This window comes from Euprymna scolopes, chromosome 2, assembly GCF_053919585.1.
Source record: "Euprymna scolopes isolate OS-2025 chromosome 2, ASM5391958v1, whole genome shotgun sequence".
NCBI lineage: Eukaryota > Metazoa > Mollusca > Cephalopoda > Sepiida > Sepiolidae > Euprymna > Euprymna scolopes.
Genome location: NC_136483.1, coordinates 126435603 through 126450800, shown reverse-complemented (window position 1 = coordinate 126450800; position 15198 = coordinate 126435603). Strand labels below are relative to the sequence as shown.

General features: G+C 35.6%; 1 protein-coding gene across 1 annotated transcript in view; it reads left to right on the top strand.

The window, feature by feature from the left end:
* LOC145295977 (rab GDP dissociation inhibitor alpha-like) overlaps positions 1-15198 on the top strand; it is a 171077-nt gene that overhangs the window by 138163 nt on the left and 17716 nt on the right. The window contains exon 8 of the mRNA XM_080141916.1: positions 9167-9269. Within this exon, the coding sequence (XP_079998042.1) occupies positions 9167-9269 (103 nt within the window). The remainder of the gene's footprint in view (positions 1-9166; positions 9270-15198) is intronic.

Genomic DNA, 15198 nt, shown 5'->3' with positions numbered 1-15198 from the left:
ACTGTTTTGTTCGGAAATGAATATACTTTCAAATGAATTAATAAATATGAATAAGGAGAAGTGCTTTCCAACACCCTGGAAAACCTCATCAGTATGCCCTGTATTTAAGAATTCAGGTGATTAGTCATCCTCCTCTCAGTACAGACCAATAAGTCTCCTGTGTGTCATGAGTAAGTTGCTGGAGTCCACAATAAATAGAGAAGTAGTCAACCACCTCAGCAGAAATAACCTTCTTAGCGACACATAATATGGTTTCCGCTCTGCTAGATCTACAGCAGATGTGCTAATGGTTATATCTCATAGGATTAGTGAATCTCTCGACAAAGGCTTCATTTCTAGGGCAATTGCTCTCGACATATCAAAGGCCTTTGATAAGGTTTGGCATAAAGGCCTACTACACAAGATTTCTAGCTACGGTATAACTGGAAATGTTTTCTCTATCATTAAGTCATTTCTCTCAGATAGGCTCATAAGAGTAGTGGTTGATGGGCAGAAATCAGAGTCCCACAGTATTAATGCTGGAGTCTCTCAGGGGTCCATACTGGGCCCAACTCTCTTCCTGATCTACATCAATGATCTCCCAAAACACATACTAAAATCTTTCGTTGACATCTATGCTGATGACACGACCATCTATGGCAACACATCAAAAGCCGTAAATGATGATGTTCTCTCTGAATCTCTCTCCTCTGATCTTTAGCACGTGGTACAGTAGGGAAAGAGGTGGCTGGTTACCTTTAATGCATCTAAGACCAAGCTCCTATCTCTACATCATAAACGTTCTGATCCCCATCTGGCATCAATTGAAATAGATGGCTCTCGTCTAACGGAGGCCTCAGGCTTTGATAAGCTCCTGGGTTTAACCTTTACACCTGATCTTAAATGGAACACTTACATCAAGTCTGTGGCCAAGGTCGCTGGCAAAATGGTGGGATCCTTCTACCGCTCCAGAAGATATCTTACTAATGATGCAATTCTCTATCTATAATATAAGAGCCAAGTACGTCCAAAGATGGAGTACTGCTGCCATATCTGGGCGGGGGCTGCAAAAAACAGCCTATCCTGCCTTGACAGAGTACAAAATAGACTCCGTGGCTTGGTGGGGATGCCCTTTTCTCTACCCTGCAACCTCTTTCCCACAGAAGAGACGTAGCGAGCCTGTCATTGTTCTATCGTTATTTCCATGGCAGGTGCTCGTCTGAGCTCCATTCTCTGGTCCCCCCTCGCCAATCTTTCTCAAAAAACACCCGACTAGTTAAAACCACCGTCAATAATTTTCCCCACTCTTTATCTGTGCCGAAATCAAAACGTAGATACCATGAACAAAGCTTGTTTCTTAGAACTGCACGCCTGTGGAACTCTGTTCTGCTTGCCTATTTCCCTCCCGACTTCAACCTGGATGTCTTCAAGTCCAACACAAACAAATTCTTGATGAACCGCCCCCCCCCCCCAAAGTAATGACACCTTACCAATTCTCCAATACTATTGCTACACTATCCCTTTGATTACTGTACACACAATAACCCTTATCCCTGAGTGGCCATTGGGCCTTGATAAGTGGTGAACTCCATGTAAAAAAAAAAAAAAAAAAAATAAAGTGATAAAAATGTAAACGTCATAAAATGGCGTTTTCGGTAAGGTTTTATAATGATCCTCCCTGTTTTCTAAAGGCCCGTACCATGATTAAAGAATTTTGTTATAAAATTTGGAAATCAATCAGAAGAGGTGTTAATCTTAATACTGTCAAATGTCCGAAATATTTTTGACCATTTCTTTTTTTGTTGTGTTAAAATAAGACTTTAATATGACGAGTATCAAACATTTTAAAAAAAAATTTCATCGGACACCCATTAGTAAATAAATCATTCTTTTTACTATCTTTATCAATTAAAAGTATTATTTTATGTTGTAGGACCGCGGTAATTGATAATAATTTAAAATGACCTACCCGAAAAAAATGTTTATTTTTCGAGTTTGATCAAATTAAGTTAGTATTAGTAGCAACAGCAGCACTGCAGCAGTTGTAGTATTAGTCATAGCACAGTATAAAAAACACTTGTTCTTTAATTTTTATTCACGAACGAATTAAGAAAAACATGAAAATATGAATATAAATGTTCTGATATGTTTAATTAGAGCTATTTAGTTATCAGAATAACATTAGAACTATTCGGTTTTCATAATGTATAATAACAATCCCAACCAATTCGGCATTATGAATCCATTATAATTTCTCACATTTCTGGTCAAATTTAAAAACATGGTTAAAAAAACAAAGTAAACTTTTGTAGATATATAGCTTGCATGCACTTTTATTCATTGCATTAGTTTTGAATAGCGAATTAAAACAATGTTTTACTGTGAACAGCCACAAATGTTTTTTTCAAAATCAAAAAATGTATGAAAATCTTGTTTGTATTACTATACACATGGATTTGAAAAAGTTGTCAAAAAACAAATATATAATAAATAAATGTTATCAAAGGCAAGATAAGTTACTTTTCTACCTAACTGGATATGTTTTTAGTGTTTATATTTAATGTAACATGTTCATTCAGCTCGAAAAGCAGTGTTTACCGATGTATTTGAAAATTTAAAATGGCCGCCGACTCTCTCTTTGAGGCGGTAAGTTTGGGAAAATGAGTTATAAATAAAAGAACCAGACAAAATACTGTTAAAAACTCGCTCAATATATGTTACCGTGACATAGGCAGATATATATTTGGCGTGTTTTTAACAGCATTTTGTCTAGTGTTTTATTTTTAACTCATTTTCCCAAACTTACCGTGTGAAAGAGATAGTCGGCCGCCATTTTTAACTTTCCAATACATCAGTAAGCACTATATGTTTTTTGAGCTGAATAAACATGTTACATTAAATAAAAACATGCTTTGCATAACATTTATTTGTTATAATTTTATTTATTTATTTTTTTTATTTATTTATTTATTTTGTTTTATTTTTTTTTTTTTTTTGGACAACTTTTTCGTAACTCTATGGCAAGTAATACAAATGCACAAATAGTGTTGACTGTTGAGCATTTCCTGAGAACAAGACAAATGTCAGTTAGTTTACACTTAAATATTTGAAGTTTTGATAATGACTTAAAAATAAATAGTAAAACAAAATATTGTTAGCATTCCACCTACTAAAGTTATGTGTGGCAAGTCTCCTCCTAAAACACTCTTTAACCCTAACAATAACATTAAGTTCGAGTGTCCCCTCTCCAACAAAATACCTGTGTAAGCCACATACAAGCGTTTAAAACAAACAAAAAATAGATCCTTCCTTAAAGAAAAATGTACATAAAAAATAAGTTGGTTAATTGTCCTAAAATGCTGGAAATGGTTTTACATTAAATTTTTGTGAAACTAACCGCCCCCCCCCTCTAATATTGTTTTTGTTTCTGTCAAGTCTTCAGTATGTTCACACATAATTTTCCTTAGCCCTACACAATTAATTCAAAGTCCGAATGGCAACACTCCCCATATTCTCATTGCATAGAAACCCTCTTAAAACCACACATTATTGTCTTAAAAAAAATAAAACAAAAAGCATACAGGATTTATCTCCCATAAAAAAACCCAGTTAACTGCCCTAAAATGCTAGAATGACCTGTAATGGGGAATTATTTTACATTAAATTCTAAAATAATTTGTTTATTTTTCATTAAAGTTTTTCATGGCATTTCATACATAATTGCCTAAAAAGGTAGAATCACATTTTGGAGGGGTGGTCAGAAGGTGGGGTTAAACAGAAGGTGTTAATCTACAATAATACCAAAGAAATATTGCAATATATTCATTTTTAAATGGTCCTATGTTTAGATTTAAGTTTTTTGTACATAAAGCACATTACAATTCAACTTTGAGTTCTCCAACTTCTTTTCTGTTTATGGATACATGGCATTTTTAAGGAATTGCTGCATATTTATGCACATTTACTGCAGATTATTTGGAAACCATGAACTTTTGGATATTTTCAGTTGCATATTCTAATTCCTTGTACAAAAATACACTTATATGGTAAATTTCATTGCTTAATCTTGTGTTTTAACAAAGATATAACATAACATAACAAAGTAGTGTAAAAAATGTGACGAAACACATATGGTCTTAAAGAGGGGAAAATATCCAAACGTGTGAGGCACAAAAATAGTCATAACTTCCTTAATTTAATCAGATTTTTAAAATTTAAAAAGATTCTTTCTTAGCTCATCAAACTCTTTCTATGTATACCAATATTGAAATATTTTAAGCTATTTCAATTTTTTCATGTGTATTGCTACTTAGAGCGGCTGTTCTATCATCAGTTGTGTAATATCAGGATATTTGTAGTGCCATATCACGCATAGAAAGGCACCCTGCACTCATCTCTAGTGGGCATTTCTGAGGCCACATTCCTGTGGATGAGGAGCCGGCTGATGGTCTACTTGTGTTGCATGATGGTGGCTATGCACATCTGTTTTGCCTAGCACCTCAATCTAGATCTGAAACTATTAAATAGAATGAAATGACAGCTCAATCCAAAAAAATGTTCAATCCGGACACACACTCACGCCTCCTCCCTTGAGGCTTGCATTTACACATATCTGAGGACTTAGAACTAACTTAGAGGATGTAGAATCATTTCTCCTTGCAAACTCCCTGGATATCTTAGCACTAAATGAAACTAAGTTGCACTCCTCCATCCCCTTTAACATCTTTGACATGTCTAGTTATCTTTCACTTTGTCAAGGATTTTAACAGTAACAGACTTAGTCTATATTTGTAACACTCTCCCCATGTCTACGGAATCTAAACTAGAATTAGGTGACCAAGCCTTTATGTGCTTTAAACTAAATTTACAACATAGCATTAGCTATTTGTATTTTCTTTATTGCTCTCCATCAACCCAGGACTGTACTATAATCAATCATGTCTCTGACAGCATAGATGTAGCACTCTCCCTTGTCACTAGCACCAAAATACATGTATTTAGTGACTCTAATGCCCAGCACAGAAATTTGCTTGGCTTCTCTAACTACACTGACACAGCTAGTAGCATCATCCATAACTATGCTATATCCCATTACTTGACACAGACAGTAACATTCCCACCCGTCTCCCAGATCACCAAGACCAACAAGCCTCACTTCTAGATCTATTTCTGACCAGAGATCATGAGGATTGTGTAACAAATGCTGCAGAAACCACACAAGATGATCTGAAAATCACACCTTCTCAAGTACGTGATATCATAAAAAACCTAGACACCTCAGAAGCATCTCATCCCGGCTGTGCTATTAAAAAAATGCTCCGCTGAGGTTGCTCCAGTTCTCTCTAAACTCTTTAACAAATGGCTTACCGAATCTTGCTTTCCTGACAGCTGGAATACTGCTTACAAAATCTCTGGCGAACAAACTAACCCATTAAATTATTGCCCAATTAACCTCCTCCCACTTTTCGCCAAAATATTTGAGTCTTTAATTAATCAAGCTCTAGTCCATCACCTTACAGCTGCTAAACTTCTGTTTGACCATCAATATGGATTTAGGCAAGCTTGTTCTACTGCAGATATTCTAACTGTAATCTCTGAACATATATACCAAGCACTGGATAAGGCAGAGGAGGGGAGGGCTGTAGCCCTATATATATATATATATATATATATATATATATATCTCTATACCTAAGGCTTTTGACAGGGTATGGCACAATGGTTTTCTCATGAAAATAAAATCTATGGTATTACTGGACGAATACTTAAATAATTAAATCCTTCTTAAATGAGAGAAGAATCCAGGTTGTCTCCGATGGGCGTATGTCCAAACAATGATATAAATGCAGGTGTACCTGATAAAATTGTCTCTGATATGGGTATATTTACCGATGACATCACATTTTATAAGCAGGCACGTGGGGAAAACTAATGAGCACATATGTAAGGCAATGGTGGAAACCGTAGAGGAAGACCTTCGGTTTGTAGTGGAATGGGGTCAGGAATGGATGGTTATGTTCAAAGCTGCCAAAACAAAGCTTGTTTCTTTTAATAATTACATGAAACCTCACCAACCACCAATAGCTATGGCTAAAGATACATTACCTGAAAGTACTTCGTTTAAACTCCTCGGCTTAACGTTCACAGAGGGTACAAGAGCTGCAAAATATCAGGTATAAATGAATACATTGAAAGCATTGCCAAGGTTGCTGCGAAGAAGGTGGGCTTTCTCTACCGTGCTAGAAAGTTACTTACACCTGAAAGTATCCTGTACCTCTTCAAAGCCACCATCCGCCCATGTATCGAGTACTGCTGTCACATTTCGGGGGGTGCATCTGCTACTAGTTTCTCACTCCTGGACAGTGTTCAAAAGAGAGTCACCAACCTGATAGGTCCTGAACTGTTATCTAAGCTTCAGCCCCCATCCCATCGACGAAATGTTGCATCCCTCTGCTTGTTTTACAAGTATTTTAATAGTAGATGCTCTGACGAACTACAAGCTCTTATATCCCCGCGATGAAAATACACCCGACAAACTTGATAAGTAGCGAAGTACCACCCCTACACAGTAGAGATCCCTAGATGTAAGAAAGCCTTCTACTCTAATAACTTCTTCCCCAGAACTGCTAGACTTTGGAATTCTCTTCCGGGTTCCTGCTTCCCCAACTGCACTGACATGCAGAAGTTCAAGTGTAATGTAAACAGACATCTTGCTGCTAAACTCCCTACATAGTACCCCTGAAACTTAGATCCTTGATAGAAGCCCCCTACATCAAAGTGGCAATGTGCGTTGTTTGGTAATGTAATTTAAAAAAAAAACTGGTAAAACCAAACAGGAAAACCATGTAAAAAAAAATAATAAATTCATTGGATTTAAGGAGTCTGAGTAGGATAAAAAAAAAATTCCAACTCCGACTCATTGTACTCTTAGAAATCCGACTCCAGCTAAAACCTTTTACTCCTTCCGACTCCGCAATCCTGATAATGTTAAATTCCACCATGTGGTCACATCTTGAATGAGTTTGTTTTTGCAAATTAAGCGGATTCTGTATTTCAGTTAATTTGCCAATTGCTAATAGAAAGTGATTCAAGTAAAAGACTATTTCTGTTAGATTTAATAGTTGTCTTCACAGCCTGAGTTACAATGTATGATAGTTATTCTAAATCATATTCCCTAGCACCAACCATATTTTTTCCTGAACCCTGCAAGACTAAGAAAACTTGAGATTTTATACGCATCCAGAACATTGTGCAATTCTTCACTTATTCTTGCACCTGTGTGTGCACCAGGGAATGGAACAACTCTTAAGCACAGCTCTGCACTGTTCAAAATCATTTGAAAGCCAAATGACCTGTCAAACTCATAAAGGGAGCATTATCTGTTGTATCTGTCCAAATGTCTATCCCATGAAATGCTGTTAATTTCAGCATGAGGCAATCAAATTTTTGTTTTACTTTTGTAAATATATCAAATTATTTTGCAGTGAAGTACTTTTTTGATGGAATGCTATAATTTGAACAGTTTTGCAATGAGTCTATTAAATCCAATGTGAGCTGTTACAGAATATGGTTGAATATTAACAGCAATCATTTCTTTTCTGAGAAATCAAATCTTTTGTGACTTGTGGTCATTAATATTGCAATTTCTTTTTGGTCAATATTGATTCTATAGTAGTTTAATGTTTTGCTGGAGGTTCGTAGTTGCTGCCACTTGTTCCTGGCATGTCTGTCCCTGAATATTAATTGTGCTTCCTTTTCTAATCTGAAACTTTTGGTTCTTTTGAATGAACTTTTCTATAATGATGTAACATATTAGTAGTTGTAACAGTTTTGCTGATTTGCCATCCTTTGATGTGATGGTTTGACATAACTTGCAGGCAGTTGTATTCTTAATCTTTGAATTGATATTAAAATACTTTTAGCAGAAACTCGTTGCCATAATGGTTGAAGGTTGTTGTCAATATTTACTTAAGTAATTTAAATATGTAAAAAATTATGTCTGATCTCTAATTAGTGACAAAGGAATCAATAAAATATACATTATCTAAATCAGAAAAATAAAACTATATGGAGTGGTAGCAAGAGTCCAAAAATAAAGAACATACGTTGAACATATATTGAAGAATATTTTATTTTTGAGTTCGCTCATTGTCACATTTACTGTACAATTCCTCAACATAAAAACTAAAAGATGAAGTAATAATTTTCTTTGACAGTGATTTAAAGTAATAAATAATAATGTTAATTCAATAGGTAGAGAAAGGAGGAAAATTTTCCAGATATATCTATTTGCCTCAAATTCAGTGCAGTTGTAAAAGTCTGCATGTCAACAGCACATCATGCCTGTTATTTGATATGATTTAGACAATATCTCTCTCTGATAAATTTTCATTGGCAAGCAAAAAAGGGAGTTGTCTTTGTTTACAATATAATTTAATTAATTTTGGTATCATTTATGACAACAAAATTTGCTGGTAAATTGGTATTAGGAAATCTATTAATCGGCGAATTTGCTAACCTAGTTCAGTTATGCGAGTTTGTGGTCGGCATGCATCATTTTTTTTTTTTTTTTTTTCCATTTTTGTTTAATAACCGGGTAACCCCACCCCCTTGTCACATTTTTTGAAGATAAATGGCAAAAAGCCATGAACAAAACAGGTTAGGGGAGGGGAATGATGAAACAAAGTGATTAAGATATGGTTGTCTATTCCAAAACAAAAAGTAAATAAGTAGGAATTGTATTTAAACTTATGTTTATGTGAAATTGCCATTGCAAATGTTCTGTATTTTTTGTGTTAAAAAAACCCAACTAATCCAAAGATTAAGTGTTTCTAGTTTTCAATGCCTTGTTTTTGTGATATTACAAATGAAATATATAAATTAAGAATCTTATTTCAAAGTCATTTTCAAATTCACTGTTTTTTGTGTCCCCTTCTTATTGAATTAGTAACTCTTAAACTGTTTTGATAATTGATCTTCCATCATACAAGTTCCAACAATTTGTATTTTTTTCAAACTGTTAATCACGTCTTTTTACCCCAATTCTTTTTTTTACCAAAGTTTGAAAATAAGTAAATAAAAAAAATAAAAAAAATTACAATTAAATTTGGATGAAAATTCTTGATATGTAATCTACTTGATGATTTGTAACCATTTATTCTCTTTTTCTATTTGCTCTCCTTTTTAGGTTGTGCGAGCAATCTGCATCTTGGATCATCCTATTCCAAACACAAGCAATGCCCTCTCTTGTCAGATCATCATTCCACAAAACCAAGTGGGGCGGAAAAATGGTAAGTGTTCACTGCAACCAATCATTTAATCAAAACTGTTGGGTACAAATTTCTTCCATAGTGAAAATATCCACTTTCATAATGATATGGATTTTATATGGAACTAGCAGGACTCGTTAACCGGCATTGCTTGATGAAAGCTCCACCCCCACCCCCAATCAAACTATGGTTGTTGTTGGTGGCCAACCCCCAACGTCCTAATGTTAAGAACGGCTTTCAGAATAGACATCCCGAACCATCCTCATGTTAAGAACGGCTTAAGGAATAGACACCTCCAACCTCGCCATGGTAAGAACGATTTTCGGAATAAACACCCCATTTTATGAAGTGGGTGGGGGTTGTCAAAGTACTTGCCCCAAATTAAACCTTGATGTTTGTTGTCAGTATACCCAACTGCAAAGATTTAAAAAAAAAAAAAAAAATTTGGGAGTGGGCATGTGTGCATACAAACCTAGCAGCCATTGAATTACATAATGCATCATATCTCGAAAACTACTTGTGTCTGCCAAAGTTAAGAGATTGTCTCATTCAGCATAGTCGAAAACCTATGTTTTAAAGGAAATTGTGAAGGTGAAACTAAGGTAAAACATTTACCCAAAAAAACGAAGATAAACTCTCGATAAGATTCCAGCAAAAATCTAACAGCCAGCTGTGGTTCTCTCCAGAATGTGCTGCTGCCATTGTGTTTAGAAATCACTTTTTCCATTGCTTCCAACGTAATAGATGTACTAAGACTAAAGCAGCTTTCAGGACTGCCAGCAACCATTGTAAAAAAAGTAATAAAGAACGTGAAAGAGTTGTGTACTCAGTGAAGTATAAAGTAGCTGAGCAGCGGCTTGGTTCCCACCAGTTTTGGCAAATAGCAAACAGAATTCTGAACAGAGGTTTGTGCTCTATCCCAACCATCATCAATGGACCTGAGGTAATCTCATCAGACAAACTCTTTGCCAAGAACTTTGCAGCTACCCTTTGCGACGAAGGCCGCCAACCCCCAGTATTTCCTCCTGTATCAGAAAACATGCTATGTGACATACAAATATCTGTACGTGATGTTGCCAAGCTAATCAAAAACCTTGATTCCAGTAAAGCTCTGACAGCATTCCCATTATAGTGCTGAAAAAACTTCAACCAGACCTAGCACCCATACTTACGCGTTGTTTAAGCGTTGTCTTAAGGAGAATTGCTTCCCATCACCCTGGAAAACCTCATCAGTATGCCCTGTATTTAAGAATCCAGGTGATCGTTAATCTCCCTTTCAGTACAGGCCACTGTGCGTCATGAGTAAGTTGCTGGAATCTGTTAAATAGAGAAGTAGTCAACCATCTTAGCAACAATAACCTTCTTAGTGACATGCAACCTTCTTACCTTAGTGACATGTTTCTGTTCTGCTAGATCTACAGCAGATGTGCTTTCAATTATATCTTATAGGATTAGCGAATCTCTTGACGGAGACTTCCTTTCTAGGGCAGTTGCTCTTGGCATATCAAAGGCCTTTGATAAGGTGTGGCATAAAGGTTTACTTCACAAGATCTCCAGCTATGGTAAAGCTGGAAATGTCTTGATTATTAAATCATTTCTCTCTGATAGGGTTATAAGGGTTGATGGGCAGAAATCATAAGCTCACAGTATTAATGCTGGAGTCCCTCAAGGGTCCAATCTGAGCTCAACTCTCTTCCTGATCTACATCAATGATCTTCCAAATCACATCCTTGTGTCATTCATAGACATGCTGATCTATGGTAGTACATCAAATCTGTAAATGACCAAGTTCTCCTCTGATCTTGAGCACGTGGTACAATGCGGAAAGAGGTGGCTGGTTACTTTTAATGTATTTATAACAAAACTTCTATCTTTACATCATCAATGCTCTGATTCCCATCTGGCATCAATTGAAATGAATGGCTCTCGTCTTGGGGAGGCTTCATGCTTTGACAAGCTTCTAGGCTTTATCTTTACTCCTGATCTGAAATGGAACACGTACATTAAATCCATTGCCAAGGTTGCTGGAAAAATGGTGTGATCCTTCTATCGATCCAGTAGATATCTCACTGCTGATGCAATTCTCAATATATATATGAGCCAGGTACATCCAAGGATGAAGTATTGTTGCCATATCTTGGCAGTTCAAAATAGACGTCATAGCCTCCTTTTCTCTTCCCTGCAACCTCTTTCTCACAAGAGATGTTGCAAGCCTGTCTCTGCATATTTTCATGGTAAGTGCTCATCTGAGCTCCAAACTTTCACAAGAAACACTCGTCTAGCTGAAACCACCATCAATAATTTCCCCCACTCTTTACTGTGCCTGCCTAAACCTAAACATAGATTCCATGAACAAAGCTTCTTTCTTAGAACTAACTGCACACCTGTGGAACTGTCTTCTGCTTTCCAGCTAACTACAATATAGTTGTCTTCAAGTCCAATGTAAACAAGTTCTTGATGGGTCGTTCCACTTAAATTAACAAGTATACCAAATTTCTATTACTAACAATTACTATATTGTCCAATTGACTACTGTACACTCTTTAACTCTTATCCTTGACTAAATATCTAAATAGACTCCTTCCTTTATAGATGTCGCAATTGTGATGGTGTTGCTTCTAAGGTGCAATATAGCATTTTATTATAACGACTTAATGTTTCTATAATTGTGTTCGAAAATTACATAAGATAGTGGCTAATAGCCTAGACCTAATGAATTAGTATGTGACATGTTAATGCAAACCTATAATACATTGGTCCGGAGGGGACTTTCTACACTAAAAATATTATATAGGAGATTTAAGTTTAATGTTATCTCATCCTCTTTGTTCTGAGCTTCATTGCTTAATTTATGATCTACACCGTTTTTTTTTTTTATCTCTCTCTTTATATAGGTTGCAACTTGTGTTTTTCTTACTGATATTTTTTTAATTTTGGTTTGCTACCCCCAGTGGGGTAAAATGCCCTAAAAATTATACCCCCCCCCCCTTACCTTCCCAATATCTAAGGAGGGACCATGTTTTAAAATTTTATAAAACAGTAAAATTAAGTTTTTTTTTTGCATGAAACCAGTATTGTAGGAACATTTTCGTTTGCTCCTTGAAAATGTCTTCCAAATTGATAAGAATTGCAATTTTTTTTCCTAGCAACTATTGATAGGCAGAGTATTTATCAATCTTATAATGAGGATGGATTTAGTATAGAATAATGTTTGATTTAACATAGTTGATTTTACTTTTCATTGTAAAGATTGTGAGAAAAAATATATGAAAAAAAAAATTATACTTATCCTCTGTGTGGAAGAATGCAACACAAAAAAACTTTGCTAAGAACTGAGCTTTGTAATACAAAACCAGTATATAAGCAAATCATTGGCCAAAGGTAGAACAATCATAAAAATCCCTGTGCTACCAGATCAGGCTGTCTATTGGCTTCCTGAGACGAAATGCACCTACATCGATTTTCTGTTTTTGTTTTCTATTCTCTTTTGTAAAACTTGTTTTTGTTCTACAAAAACAACCCCCTTCCCCTCTCCTTTCCTTTTCCTACTTAACAACCCTGTCGCCCCCCCCTTTTTTTCTTTCCCCCCCCCCCACCCCGTTGGTAGGGCACTAGAATAAGCCGACTGCCCTCCTGCAGAGAGTAAAAATCCCTCAATGGGAAACCAGTTAGCCGTGGTTTCCCGACATGATCCTGGTGATTGAGCTAACCTAGACCTGGGTGCATAAAAGTCTAGGCACTGCAACACATTACTTCGGCCAGACGGGCGGTCAGAGAGGCCCAATCCGACCAATCGGCCAGTCACGCCAATCCCTAGCACTTACACCCAAAGTACCAACTACCACAACAAAGAACGAAACTTAAAGGTACTCCCATCTCTTTTTTTTTTTTTTTTTTTTTTTTTTCTTCCCCCACTACAAAAAAATAGGCAAACCAAGTAAGTGCTAGAAGGCGGTGGCAAGGGTCAGTCAATTGGAAAGACCAGAACTCAACACTCCATCTGAGCAAATGTATTTTTGAGGACATATTGAACAGAAAATATAGTGCTTGAGAACTCCTTACCAAAAGTATATATCCTCCATGTAGCCCCGACATGGTCAAGGCGAATGGGTTTCCCCCTTAGTATGCCCCAATTTTGGACTCCGAGGTGGGTAGGGAGCGTGGTTGATGAAAAATAAATCCCCAAATCCATGACTGATAAAAACAAAAGCATCCCCCTCAAAACCCTTAAAAGAAACCATTCCTCTGACTCTGACCTCTCAAGTTCAGATGAAGAACAAAAATTCAAAACTAGAAAAACCGCTCCAACTATAGACGAAGGAAACTTCCAATGATTCTTGGTTATTGAATTAATCGAAAATAAAAAGAATTGGAAATTTATCGCCTTTCCTAATAGAAAAAACATTATCCACAAAAAGTAAACAAAAAATGATAAAAAAAACAAAAGATGGAAATCTACTAGTTGAGATAACGAATCTTAGAGATGCTCAATCTCTACTCAAAATGAAGAACTTCCATGAGTACAAGTGCAAAGTCTTTCCCCATAATGAACTATCGCTAGCAACTGAAGAAGAAATAAAAACCGAATTAGAAAACAAGGAGTAATCAACCACATCCGCATAAACATAAAAAGAAACAATAAAATAATAACCACCAACACATATATATTAACGTTTAACAAATCAAAAATACCTAAGGAAATAAAAATTGGCTACTTAAATGTAAAAGTAGACCAATATATCCCAGCCCCATTAAGATGTTTCCATTGCCAAAAATATAGACATCATAAAGAAGCCTGTAAAGGAATAAAAATATGTGGAGAATGCGGCAACAAAGAGCCTGACTACACCAAAGAAAAATGCATAAATGAGGTTAAATGCGCTAACTGCAAAGAAGATCACCCGGTCTTCTCTAAAATATACAAAACATATAAAAAAGAAAGAGAAATTATAGAAGTAAAGTACAAAAAAAACACAACCTTTCCAGAAGCCAGAAAAATAGTTGAGATGTACATGAAAGACAACACATATGCTGAGACAACAAAAAAGACAACTAAACCATGCCAACATAATGAAATACATGATCAATATAGGGAGCTGATAAACAAACTGATTACATTAAATATTAAAGAATGGCCAGAATTTCAAAATAGCCTAAAAGAAAAATACTCAAATCTGGGAAACAAAATAGAAATAACAAATCCAAACAAAGAAAATAATATTCCATCCACAACAGAACCATTAAAAAAATTATCACAGAAACCAAGAAAACAACCATCAGAAATTAATAAAAAGCAATGATAAAACAGCAAATAAAGAACGTTCCAGAAAAGAAGAAAGCCAAACAATAGACACTCAAAATAGATTCCAAATTCTAGAAAAAATGGAAACCGAAAACACCCTAGATAAAAAAAAGAAACCAAACACAAGTAATGAAGAGGGAAAAAATGAACAAGAAGCCAAAACGGCAACATCTCAAGCAAAATCCAGATCGACGTCCAGATCCAAACAAAAAAAAAGAAAACACCCAGCAAAACACTTCACCAAAGACACAAACTCCAACAAAAGATAAATCCTCTACTTCTAAAGAGATGGAAATAAAGGAAAACTAAATAGCCTCATGGATAGAAATAAAACAACAAATTATCCAATGGAATTGTCGTAGAATAAGATCTAACTATAATGAACTTCTTATACTTATCTCGCTCTTCAACCCAGCCATTGTTTGCTTATAAGAAACCTTCCTACAAAACAATAACCATTAATGGAGGCACCTCAATTCTTGTAAGGAATAACATACCTCAAAGCAATTTCTCTGTCAAAACAAATCTCCAAGCAATTACAACTCAAGTCACGTTATACAAAACAATCACAATCTGCTCAATATACCTCCCTCCTCATGAACCAATAAATGAAAATGAACTAGAAAATTTAATAAAAAAAAAACTACC